The sequence below is a fragment of the Perca fluviatilis genome, chromosome 15, assembly GCF_010015445.1.
Source record: "Perca fluviatilis chromosome 15, GENO_Pfluv_1.0, whole genome shotgun sequence".
Classification (NCBI taxonomy): Eukaryota; Metazoa; Chordata; class Actinopteri; order Perciformes; family Percidae; genus Perca; species Perca fluviatilis.
Window position 1 is genome coordinate 31094705 of NC_053126.1, and position 14042 is coordinate 31108746.

The 14042-nt window shown below is 38.5% G+C and overlaps 1 protein-coding gene across 1 annotated transcript; it reads left to right on the forward strand.

Annotated features, from left to right (window-relative positions):
- The first annotated feature begins 1287 nt into the window (after positions 1-1287).
- LOC120575060 (tryptase-2-like) lies at positions 1288-6831 on the forward strand. The gene is made up of 5 exons (XM_039825657.1): positions 1288-1369; positions 2678-2852; positions 4018-4289; positions 4975-5114; positions 6512-6831. Exons 1-5 carry the CDS (start codon positions 1318-1320, stop codon positions 6686-6688), a joined length of 816 nt encoding a protein of 271 aa, XP_039681591.1. The 5' UTR covers positions 1288-1317; the 3' UTR covers positions 6689-6831.
- The last annotated feature ends 7211 nt before the right edge of the window (positions 6832-14042 follow it).

A 14042-nucleotide genomic window follows, 5' to 3' on the forward strand; every position in this document is an offset into this window, starting at 1 on the left:
GCAAATAGCATAAAAGCATTCAAACTGTCCACTGTAATAAATACAAAAAAAATAAAAGACTTAGGTGCCTTCAAAAGCTGACTTTTAAAGTTGTAAAAAAGAGTTCTCTGCTGTTACTTCAGAGCATAGTATGTTATTATTAAATAACATATATTTAAAGAGCTAACACAACATTCTGGATGTATAACTTGTACCATTAATTCAACAACGCTGTGATGTATTTTAAAGTTAAAGTCAAAAATGTAAAGCCTAACAAAGTGGAAACACTCAAGCAAAGTATCAGTATGTGAAAACTGTACTTCACAGTACTTCAGTAAATGTACTTTTTCCACGTGTGGTTGGAGAGTAAAAGGAAGGAGGTTTATTGAGTGTTTGTATAGCCTGCTGCTCATGAATGGTCAATTGTGGGTGTTAAAATAAATTGTCAAGCAACAAACATAAAGGACTAAAAGTCTGAGCAGCATGGAGAGAATTAGTATTGCTGAAACAAGAATTCATTGGTTCGTTCCGTATATCCATATTTATTCAGTTTTTCTTATTATATGTTCTGCTAATACACTGCATATATCTATATTATTCTTTCTACTATTATAATGTCACTGCCTACTACATTGCACACATCTGTACATGTTGTTCATTCATTTATTCTGCTCTTATAACACTGCAATATAGTTCTTGTCCTGCCTACGCACCACCTGTCTATACTATCTATATCACATTGCACTTTTCTGCTTTTTTTTTTGCACTTCTGGTTGGATGCAAACTGCATTTCGCTGTCTTTGTACTTGTACTCTGCACAATGACAATAAAGTTGAATCTAATCTAATAATAATATTCTAATATTATCATTGGATATTGGACAGGTGGGAGAGCTCCCATACTTGGCCAGGGCTATGCTCTTTGAGGTAATGCTTTATACTTTACATGTAAATGCTTTGCATTAGTGTTCATAAAAGCATTTAAACTGGCAACTGTAAAAAAAAAAAAAAAAAAAAAAACTTTTAAAGTTGTAAAAAAAGTGAACTCTGTTGTTACTTTAGACTAATATATTATTATCAAATCATATATATTTAAAGAGCTAATTCTGGATGTGTAACCTTATGACTTAAACAACTCTGAGATGCATTTTCAGGTAAACGTATAACATTTCCCTCTCAAATGTGTGGCAAAAAAAAAAAAAAAAAAGTAAAGCCTGACAAAGTAGAAACCGTAGCTGTTCCACGTGTGGTTGGAGAGTAAAAGGGAGGGCTGATGGAGCTGATAATGTGTATATAAAGCTGCAGCACACAGAGCCACGGCATCAACTCCGCCACAGCCATGGCCTTCATCGCTCTGCTCTCTGTGCTGGCGCTGATCCTCAACACGGGAGGTGAGAAACACAAACAGCACAACCTTATTTTTGTGGTGATTGATCTGCATCCTATTAGTGGAGGGCAGTTCATCAACGCTGTCCAGTTCAATCTAACTGGCTACCTTGATAGACTGATATAAGCACTTTTACAAATCATAAGATCAGGGTGTCAAAAATCATGGCTCTTCGATGGCAAAATCAGTCAAATTTGTCTGTACTTACAAACCATGTTTTTTTTTTTTTACTAATGGTGACAACTGGACATCTGAGTTTTATTTTATGTTTATAAATGCATTACTGCCTGTACGCTCTCTGTTGTAGATTTAAATAAGTTTGACATTTTGGGATATGCACATAAATATATGTACCAGAATGGACATACGGGGTCTGAGTGTTACACTTTAATGCACCAATTCACTGTGGGAGTCCCTTTATTTAGCCTATGCGAAGGAAAACACAGATGACAATTGAAAATATGTCAAAAATATAATGGAAAGTCCTATGTTGTTACATGTCATTGCACATTTTTTAAGTGGGTATATGGAAATCCTGGCGCTTTCTTAGTGGGTATACTCCGCATATACCTGCGTATCACGTAGACTACTGCGCAGGATTCCTTTAACGTCCCTTTGAGGGCTGAGCGATTAATTAACAAATCGAAAATAGAGATTTGAAAGAATGCGACCAGCTAATCGTGCAGACCGCGATTATTCAAATGTGCAATATGTGGTTAAAGGTTTGGTGTAACATTTGGTTCAACATTTTATATATTATAAATATAATATTTACTGTTTTTTCATAAGAAAAATGCTGAAATAATGTTACATATCACAGTGATTGTTTCCAGAAATGTCCTAATTTCAGTGGACTTTTCATTCATTTGTATTTACTTTATACGTTAGATAATGCTATTGAACTGAGGCATATCAGAAATTTCAGTTTACAGGAAAGCATTGATATATATATATATATATATATATATATATAATTTTTATTTTTTTTTGGCATTGTTTCTATTATTATTATAACTTTAGCTTTTGTGATACATGTTCTGTGTTTGACTGTTCAATGTTTCACGCTTAAAGAAAAACACTTAATTGCTGGCAGTTCATATCTACTGTATGTTCTCATGCTTGCATAAGAACATAGAGCAGTTTTGATGGTGTCTCATATTATATTGCTCCATGACATGTTTTATGTTACGCAGTGAATAATGAACTTCAGCTAAACTTTCTTTTTTTAATCGCAAATCGAATCAGAATCGCAATTCGAAAAAAAATGTTCAGCCCTAATAGCTTTTATAAAGTTGCATTATTGCTTTCTTAGGTTTGCTGGGGGCTGAGGTGAGGAGCTCCATCATCGGGGGGAAGAATGCTCAGAAGAGCAGCTGGCCGGGGATGGTGGTCCTGAACCTTACATCGGATGGCATCAACAAGTGGCGCTGTGGCGCCACCATTGTCAGCAGTCAATGGGTGATGACTTCAGCAAGCTGCGTGAAAAGGTAAGTGTGTGTGTGTGTGTGTGTGTGTGTGTGTGTGTGTGCTTTTTACATGACCCTCATCCTCTTCCATAGTAGTGAGAGCATTGATTATTGTAGGCATATTAGATTTGAATCACTTACACAGAGATCAACTAATTCTCAACATAGCAGTTATCTGTAAATACATCTGAGAAGGTTAAAATATTAAGTAGGCCCTACAGCGTAATTTCTACTGGGGACACTTTTTTAAATCCTGTTTGTGTCCCCCCACCCCCCACTTTCAAATTAGTTTGATACTTTATTTAGCCTATAAGTCTCGGTGATTGGTCACTATTTATTTATTTTTTTTCTACTTTGTTTTTTTAGATTCTTTTTTGGGGAATTTTAGGCCTTTGTTTGACAGGACAGCTGAAGACATGAAAGGGGAGAGAGAGGGGGAATGACATGCAGCAAAGGGCCGCAAGTCGGAACCCGGGCCCGTTGAGGAGTAAACCTCCATATATGGGCGCCCGCTCTACCAACTGAGCTATCTGGGCGCCTGATTGGCCAATATTTTAAACTATGAAGAAAGTAAAACATCTTTTTCTTATAGTCTCTTATAAGATAAGATAAGATAGACTTTTTTAATCCCACACTGGGGAAATTCCCTTGTTTTACACATTACAATAGACATAGGAAAAATATACAAAGATTATTATAAGAAATAATAAAAAAAATAGAATGAGTTAAGTACTATTCTTTCTGGCATTATTTATTATTATGGTCAACTTAATTATTTCATGGCTTTTGTATAACCATAGTCCCTACAAATGTATGTAGAAATGGGATTCAAATGGAACCCCCCACACACACACTTCTCAACCCAAAGTTACACCCTTGTGTAGGCCTATAATATATTATAAAATACAATGACGAAATGCCATGTTGATGTGTTGTAGGTGATTTATAGATAATGTAGATTCTGCAAATGAACAATTTAAAAATGTTACACCCTTGGTTTGGAATGAAATTTGCAACCTCCCCATTCCACGCAACAACTCGTCATTTTAGTCTTTTACAATATATAGATATAACATACAGTACATCTACCTGTAAATTACACCTATGGCCCAGCTGAATCTACCTGCATGTTAGAATACTAATGTGCAGTGTGTTTTAGGTGATGTGTGTGTGTTTGTGTTGCCAGACACCCTGCAGCTGTTTGGCGTAGATCTTTTGCTTGGGTCAACTCACTCAACCTGCAAAAGGACCCAGCCCGTTACATAGAGATAGTTACTGCCGTCGATCACCCTGAGTACCGGGCAAAGGAATATGGCCATGACATCACCCTTATAAAGCTGAAGAAAAAGGTGGATTTCACAAAAATGGCTGGCAAAGTGGATCTGCCCAGCGCTGACGACAACTTCGGTCCATCATCTGAGTGTTGGATCACTGGCTGGGGGAACATTGGGATCGATGGTAAGTTTTTGCACATAAAGCAGCCTATAAGGTGCACATACTGTATAAAAAAAACAAGTAAACACACACACACACACACACACACACACATACACTGATGCATTGTAAATTCTCATAAACAAAATGGCTTGGGATGACGCTGCATATGAGTGCAACATATGTGATAGATACCATTACAACATAAATTACTACTATTAATACAGTACAATACAATAAAATACGATACAGTCACAGCACAATACAAACGCACTTAAAAAGGATTGGGACTGCGTAATGGTTTAGGTGCAGAGAGGACATAAGGCAAATATATCAATGTGTTTGTAAATAAATATAAATGTAAAAGGATATTAAATAGAATTACCCTACCCCTATTTATATCTTTGACTAGTTTATTTAAATTTAAACAGTTTATAAACTCAAGCATGCAAAACTATTTGCAAAAGCTGCGGTTTTATGAAAATAGCTATGGGTTTTTGTGTAGTAGCCATAAACACTACTATTCTGTCAAATTTACAGCAGTAACACAAAATAATTTGCTCTCTTCTCTCAAGACGTTCATCCAAGAATACAGGCCTAACCTCGGTCGCTAAAATGTCACCTTTACACTTATTCTGTGTGTGTGTGTGTGTGTGTGTGTGTGTGTGTGTGTGTGTGTGTGTGTGTGTGTGTGTGTGTGTCCATGCAGTTCCACTGCCAGGTCCGGAAACCCTTCAGGAGCTGAAGGTTCCCATCATCCCTAACAGTGTGTGTAAGGCCAGTTATCCTGCGCTGACTTCTGACATGCTGTGTGCAGGGGACATGGCTGGAGGGAGCGATGCGTGCGACGTGAGTTAAACTTGAAATCCAACTCTCTTTGAGTAGTTGAAACTAGTTTCACCTTAACTAGCAGGAGTAAAATGTTATATACATAACATTAATATATATATATATATACTTATTCAGTAATGAATCAGTATTAACAATCTTACATTATAATAAAATATGAGCTATAGGCTCCATTTTACTGTAGACTGAGTACTTTTACTTGTGATACTTTAAGTAGGCCTACATTTAGCTGCTAACATCTCTGTACTTTTACTGAAGTAAGATTTTAAATGCAGGTCTTGTTATGGCTTATTTGTACATTGTTCAATCGATACACTCAACGATTCACGATTTTAAGTTCACAAAACGATTTTCCCAGGATTTTTTTTAACAGAATGAGCTGCAGACAAATGACTGAAAAAATGTCCTTTATTTATATAAACTGCGCTAAACAACACGTGTCCTTTTATCAGAAGTGCAACTGAAACTTTTTAATAAATCTTAAATAACAAAAATTAAAGGTCCCATATCGTGCTCATTTTCAGGTTCATACTTGTATTTTGTGTTTCTACTAGAACATGTTTACATACTTTAATTTTCAAAAAACACTTGATTTGTCTCATGCTGTCCGTCTGAATATACCTGTATTCACCCTCTGTCTGAAACGATCCGTTTTCGCGCCTCTTTAAGCCCCCTCTCCCAAAAAAGCCCAGTATTCTCTGATTGGTCAGTGTTTCCGGGTCTTCCAAATCTGCGCTCTTGGAGTCTCTGCACTCTCATTGCAGCCAGGGAATGACTGTAACGGCATTGTAGCAGCACTTTCTACCTATGTATAGTATAGTTGTGACATCACAGCCGTACTGAAGTCCTGACGGCTTGTTTAAAGGCACGGTTTCATTATACAGGCTGTGTGCATTTCTCTATAGACTGAGCGTTTTAATACTTTTACAGTATTTATACAGCACCTTGACCTGCTTTAGATAATAATAAAAGACATGAAATCTAACTTTTTACAATATGGGACCTTTAAATAGAACATTATAATTGTTGTTTTTTTAAACAAATCCCACATCCAAATAACTAAATAAATAGAAGAAAAAAAATCTTCCAATAAATAAACTAAGAACACGTCTGAAGTCAAATAAGTGAAATCAAAAGTACATTACACTCTAGGCCGTTTAAAAATTGCATTACGATTCATTTTTTTCCTTTTTTACTTTATGGTTCCAGGATGTCAGTTGTTCTTCCACCACTAAAAATGACTCTTAAAAGTCTCATAATATCCAAACTACTGACCTTTTCCTCCAAAAGCACCATATTTATCTGCTGCGTGCCAACTCACCTAGTTCAGTAACGAAAGGGACCATGCACAGTGGAAAGACTTAACACAATGTGTTTGCTTTTTGTGCTTCCAAAAGGGGGATTACGGCGGCCCGCTGATGTGCCGCACTACAGGTGGCTTCGTGCAGGTGGGCATCATGAGCTATGGGAGTTGTGGTCTCCCAGGCAGACCTGGCGTCTACACCCAAGTGTCCAAGCATCTGCGCTTCATCAACGATTTCATCCACAGGGAGGAAGCCTCCGCTGAGGAGTAAAACTGCAACAAGCAGACACCTCTTTTTAAAAGCCTTCTTACTGCTTCTCTTCTGTGTTGTTACTGTCAGACCCTGTCTTCACTTGACATGCACTCTGGTTTGTTCAACTCAATTATTTGCATTAAAGTTTTTAAAGCATCATCGTTGTTGAGTCACAATGGAGAATTCTTTTATTAAACCCCCGTGGGGTTGATTCAGCACAGGCTGCACACTGCATTTTCATCCTGGCTCGGTTCGACAGAGTCAAATGTTTCAGGCTCAGAAAGAAAGAAATAAACTTCCTCACACGAAGAGTCCATTCCAGCTGGTTATTAAAAAATGTCACATTTTAGTTTGTTCAGCTTCACATGAGGAAATAACCTTATATAGTGTCAACAGTGTTGGTTATACAGTAGTTTTCATAACCAGAAGTCTCCTTCCAGAACAGTTCTAGCAGAGATGTATGTAGAATATAAATCCTAGAGGTTTCTAAACATGTAAAGACAGACTTACAACCCATAATATCAAATATGAAGACAATATTCAAATACAATAATACAATTTAAGATAAAAAATATGTACTTTATTTACTTATTTATTCATTTAGAAGAACACACATTAATCAGCATTACTGTGATGTAAATGGGTCAGAGATTCATCTGCAGTCCCGGGGAAGGTTGATGTTATACAGACAAAACAACATGGATGTCATGACACTTTGTGCAGACGTTCGTGGTCCCCAGACAGGGGCGTTGGACTTCGAAGTACCCAAGGCCCTCATGTGAGGATGGCCCAAAAAGATGCTAGAATGAACAGCTGTGGATGTGGGGAGGGGACCATAAAAAATGCCTTTCTACAGGGCCCAGAATGTTGTGCTACGCCCCTGTCCCCAGAGCATGGTTCCTAGTGACTTTGGTAGCCTGTGAACTACCATAATTAGTGACATCACTATGACATCATCAGGGTTATTGTTATTGTTACTCCTCCAGAGCCACAGAGGACATTATACAACAATTAGTGTGGGTAGTGCTATCTATGAAAAGGAAAATGAACATCATGTGTCCCTTTTTATTAGCCCAGTATTTTTTGGGGGCATTTTCAGCCTTTATTTTGAATGACATGCAGCAAAGGGCCGCAGGTCAGAGTTGAACACGGGGCCCGCTGCGTCGAGGAGTAAACTTCTATGTATGGGCGCCCACTCTACCAACTGAGCTATACGGGCGCCCACGTGTCCCTTTTCACACAAACAAACCCATTGGTGCTAGAGAGATCTGAAAGCTTCTAAAAGATACCAAATACTTCGTCGACATGTCAAATATTTCTGTGTGGTGTAGACATCATAGACACCCCTTTCAATTTTTCACTCTTTGTTTCATTGCAGCCATTTGCTAAAATCAAAAAAGTTCATTTTATTTCTCATTAATGTACACTCAGCACGCCATCTTGACAGAAAAAAAACCAAATGTAGAAATTTTTGCAAATTTATTAAAAAAGAAAAACTGAAATATCACATGGTCATAAGTATTCAGACCCTTTGCTCAGTATTGAGTAGAAGCAACCCTTTGAGCTAGTACAGCCATGAGTCTTCTTGGGAATGATGCAACAAGTTTTTCACACCTGGATTTGGGGATCCTCTGCCAGTCTTCCTGTCAGATCCTCTCCAGTTCCGTCAGGTTGGATGGTGAGCGTTGGTGGACAGCCATTTTCAGGTCTCTCCAGAGATGCTCAATTGGGTTTAGGTCAGGGCTCTGGCTGGGCCAGTCAAGAATGGTCACAGAGGTGTTCCGAAGCCACTCCTTTGTTATTTTAGCGGTGTGCTTAGGGTCATTGTCTTGTTGGAAGGTGAACCTTCGGCCCAGTCTGAGGTCCTGAGCACTCCGTATGAGGTTTTCTTCCAGGATATCTCTGTACTTGGCCGCATTCATCTTTCCTTCAATTGCAACCAGTCGTCCTGTCCCATAGCATGATGCTGCCACCACCACGTTTCACTGTTGGGATTGTATTGGGCAGGTGATGAGCAGTGCCTGGTTTTCTCCACACATACCGCTTAGAATTAACACCAAAAAGTTCAATCTTGGTCTCATCAGACCAGAGAATCTTATTTCTCATAGTCTGGGAGTCCTTCATGTGTTTTTTTTGGCAAACTCTATGAGGGCTTTCATATGTCTTGCACTGAGGAGAGGCTTCCATCGGGCCATTCTGCCATAAAGCCCCGACTGCTGGAGGGCTGCAGTGATAGTTGACTTTGTGGAACTTTCTCCCATCTCCCTACTGCATCTCTGGCGCTCAGCCACAGTGATCTTTGGGTTCTTCTTTACCTCTCTCACCAAGGCTCTTCTCCCACAATTGCTCAGTTTGGCTGGACGGCCAGGTCTAGGAAGAGTTCTGGTCGTCCCAAACTTCTTCCATTTAAGGATTATGGAGGCCAGTGTGCTCTTAGGAACCTTGACTGCTGCAGAAATTCTTTTGTAACCTTGGCCAGATCTGTGTCTTGCCACAATTCTGTCTCTGAGCTCCTTGGGCAGTTCCTTCGACCTCATGATTCTCATTTGCTCTGACATGCACTGTGAGCTGTAAGGTCTTATATAGACAGGTGTGTGCCTTTCCTAATCAAGTCCAATCAGTTTAATTAAACACAGCAGGACTCCAATGAAGGAGTAGAACCAGCATGTGAGTTAAATATGAGTGTCACAGCAAAGGGTCTGACCGTGCGTTCATGGACATCGGGAAAAAACGTTTTTCCGAATTAAAATGTCACCATTCACGTAACGTCCTGTGGGAATCAGAGGTGGGAAACTCGGGCTGGATTTTGATACCCGAGTTCCCCAGTTGGTGACGCGTTGTTGACAACTGACGTTTGATGGAGGCGACTTTGGTTCACTGAACATATTTCAATGATAATAAACTGTTTATTGTGGACAAATGCCTCTGCCAAGAAACATACACAGACATATGTTTAAAATTATTCATAAATAGGCCTATGCATAAAAAAACAACACATTATCCGTGTCTTTTCCCGTTGGTTGTCCTGCAGATAACACAAACAAACACCTGGCGATGTGCTGTTTGGATGCTCGTATAAGAAAACAGCAGAAAATCTTTTGTTATTGTGGCCTCCATGTTTTCATACACCTGATGCTCTCGGCTACGGCCAACAGTTGGTGGCAGTCATGCAACAAGTTGTTATGCCAAACACCAATATAACAGAAGAAGAAGAAGAACACGCATCCCGACCATGTGAACGCTGCCAGTCGGAAAAACAACGTAACCAGGGGGCGGTGCCTGTTATTCCGAGGTGGCATGAACGCAGCATGAATACTTATGACCATGTGATATTTCAGTTTTCTTTTTTAATAAATTTGCAAAAAATTCTAAATTTTCTGGGGCATGCTCCCTCTGGGAGATTATAGCCTGTGAATTAGCTCAACATCTACCATAACTACTGAAATCACTATGACTTGACAAAGCTCCTCCGCAGCCACAGAAGACATTATACAGCAATTTGTATGAGTAGTACTATCTATGAAGAGTAATCAAACCCATTGGAGAGAGAAATTGCATTTACGGCAGCTATTGGCACTATTTTTCAAGCAATTTGCTAATAGAGTGCCAACAAATCTATAAACCATTTGTAAAAAAAAAAAAAAAAATAAACATGATAGTTGGCAAGAAAAAAACTACATGGGATTATCATAAAGTCTGTAAATGGGAGACTTGTGGGTACCCATAGAACCCATTTTCATTCATATATCTGAAGGTGAGAGGTCAGCGGCAGGGGGCGTTGCTAGAGAAAGTTCTACTGGGGCACAGGCCCCCCCCAAAAAAAATATTCTGAATGCCTGCTTTGTGTATGAAATGTGCTATACATACTGCCCTTGCTTGGCCCACTATAACTTCCATTTCTATTCTGCTGCTTGAAACAACTGGGCTAATTCTGCAATAATAACAATGAACCCAAAATGCAACAACAAACATGCAGGAAATGCACTTTATGATGCAAGGGAAATATCTCCAAGAGGGAAAGCCATTTTGGACATCTTTACAGACACCGACTGACAGAGGACCTAATTATTGCGTACAACTTTTGTATTACGAACAGATTAAGGAGTACATAACAAAATACACACACACATATATATATATATATATATATATATATACACATCCAACAAATTTATATTTCAATACGTTTTCAGAAGTTGACAACGAATGCAGTTTTTGTAATGGTCATAATTCCCTCCCTTCCCTTATTTCAAGCTTATATAAACATCTGCTTATCTCGTACTTCGAATAACTGTATTTAATTTTCTCGCCCAAAACTACATTTTACAAGATAACATTTGAACACATTGTTATAATTTAACTCCGCCCCGGTTTCAAGATTTGCACTGATGGAATTTGCTTTAACATATTACAGACTTTTCTCTTGTCTTGTATATTTCAAGGTATGCATTTTCACCAAATCCTACGGAGGTCCTGTTTCAAAATCCCATTTGAGTCAAATACCACAAACAAACTGACACATAGCCAGTGGTGTAAAAGTCCTGCATTGAAAATGTTACTTATGTAAAAGTATGTAAGTATCATCTGAGAAATGTACTTAAAGTATTAAAAGTAAAAGTACTCAATGCATAAAAATCCTCAACAGCTCTGTGTTTTTTTCTGGTTTTGTGTGCAAATCTCTTAATTTGTAAAGTAACTAAAGCTGTCAGATGAATGTAGCGGAGTAAAAAATACAATAGGTCTCTCTGAAATGTAGAAGTAGAAAGTGGCATGAAAAGAAAAGACTCAAGTAAAGTACAAGAACCTCAACATTTGTACTTAAGTACAGCCCTTGAGTAAATTTACTTAGTTCCATTCCGCCCCTGCACACAGCAAACCTATGGCAGGATTAATAAAAGAAAACAACAGTGCTGGCTAGTTTCTCTGTGTTGAGACAAAATATAATTTAGGTGCCATGTGTTCTGTGCCTGATACGTACTTAAAGGCATTAAGAACCGGGGGGGGGGGGGTCAACAGGGGCCCAATCCTGCCCTGCTCTAATGGTCAGCATGACTAATGCTGATGTCAGTCTTCACTACATGGGTGACTGTATTTTGTGCTGGGCAGATATGGGATCTATTTTTGTATTCATAGCGCAGAAGCCTATCTTATCGGATCTTATCAGATCACGTGCTGACATCCACCTTTAGATAAAGCAAAGAGTGATAGTAGCCTACATGTGATGGACTTTTATGGATAAGCTTGAATCCTTGCATGCTGCTGATGTTGAACCAGATTGCTGGGAAATCTTGTCTTCCATCAGAGACGATAGTGGTCACACTAATAGAAAAAGTTTTTTTTTTTTTATTTGCATCATTTGAAGAATGAACTTAAAACTCTCCTATTTGATAAAGCTTATAGTTAGGGAGTGAGGAGTTGCAGTGTTCACCTAACTGGCCCAACTGCTTCTCTTCATAATTGTTGGATTAATAATACATAACAAAGTAGAGGGAGGCAGGCCAGCCAAGCCAGATCCGGCAGGGGGAGAGTTCTAAGCCCGAAAAAGCTACCTCTCCTTATGACCTGTCTCTCTTAGTTACCTGTTATAGTTACGCTGTTATAGTTCTAGACTGCCGGGGGACTTCCTTCCTTTGACACACTGAGCTGCTCTCTCCTCTCCCTTTCTATTACTGGTACTATTACTATTACTATTTGTATGCAGCCCGTCCCAGAAATGCTTGTTACTAATCCTAGCTTCTGGGGAGTTTACTCCCCGGAGTCCTTATGCTTTTTTTTCCCCCAGCGTATTTCCTTGGAGAACGTTGGCACCAAGACCCTGGTTGCAGCTGTCGCCGTGGTCCTGCTGCACTCCCTGCTGAGCTCAGCGGTGCCCTGCAATGTCATGCTGCGTCCTGCTGAACCCTGCAGCTTCCCGCTACATCCAGTCACTGTTCCATTATTAATGTGACTACTATCGCCACTGTTCATCACACCCCCAACCGGCTCGTCAGACACCGCCTACCAAGAGCCTGGGTCTGTCCGAGGTTTCTTCCCAAGAGGGAGTTTTTCCTCGCCACTGTCGCACTGCTTGCTCTTGAGGGAATTACTGGAATTGTTGGGGCTTTGTAAATTATAGTGTGGTCTAGACCTACTCTATCTGTAAAGTGTCTCGAGATAACTTATGTTATGATTTGATACTATAAATAAAATTGAATTGAATTGAATTTAGAAATGCTTTAAAAAAGGATCCAAACATGAGAAAATAAAGTAGCTGCTTCAGACCGGTCATGATTCAAATGTGTTTATTTGAATTGATTTTAAACTGGAATCAATTAAAGAATATTCATTCTTTGATCTTTTCATACAAGTGAAGTTGATCAGAAGTTGGACATTTTAACCAATTGTTGTTGGGATGTTGAAATGGATAACTATGTTTTTACTTTGAAATGATAAGCTAAAGCTACTTATCTGAATACTAAAAGACAATTCCTGCACAAAATGAACCTAGGGGTTAATAGCACGTGTACAGAGTCGACCGTTCTCTGGGATGCATTTTCATGCTAATCGAATGTGACCAGTTTTAGCTCAAACCGCTAACTAGCTTATAGCGCTAGTTGTCGGGGCACGGGTAAAGAAATTTCTATACCACTAACAAGGCTCAAAACAGCACCACACTTCAACGAAGTGTGGGGAAATACTTACAAAAGCAACTTGAAAAAAATTTGTGGATTACAAAAAAGAGCAATTAGGATAATTAATCACATTGGGTATTATGAACACACTAATCATTTGTTCTTTAATTCACATTTGCTGAAATTTATGGACATTGTTACATGTAAAACTGCTCAATTTATGTTTAAAGTTAAAGAAAAAAAAATTCCGTTTAACATATGTGCAATGTTTAATGAAAGAAATGGGGTATATCATCTAAGAGGTCATTGTATGTTTAAGCAACCACTTGTGCGAACTATTGTTAAAAGTATGTGTGTTTCAGTTTGTGGGGTGACCTTATGGAATGGACTGAACAATGATATCAAACAGAGCCATAATATCATTCAGTTCAAAAATAGATTAAATACATCATTACTTGATCAATACAGAAAAGAATAAACTGAAACAGAGGATTGTAATTTGTAATTTAATGGTATTGTTGTATATTATTGTATTGTTGTAAATTACTGTAAGACTGAAAGATTGTATGCTATATTTGCATATCTGTTTTACTTTGTATAATATAATTTTGGGAAATAAGGGGCAGGTCCAAATAAGCTATTTGCTTCTGCCTGCTCCTTCTCGAACGAATCGTTTCTATATTTTTTCTTTTTTTGTTGTTTTGTTAGATTGATTGTTTGTGTTTTATCTTGTGTTTTTTATGCTTTGCAACATTGTTGAT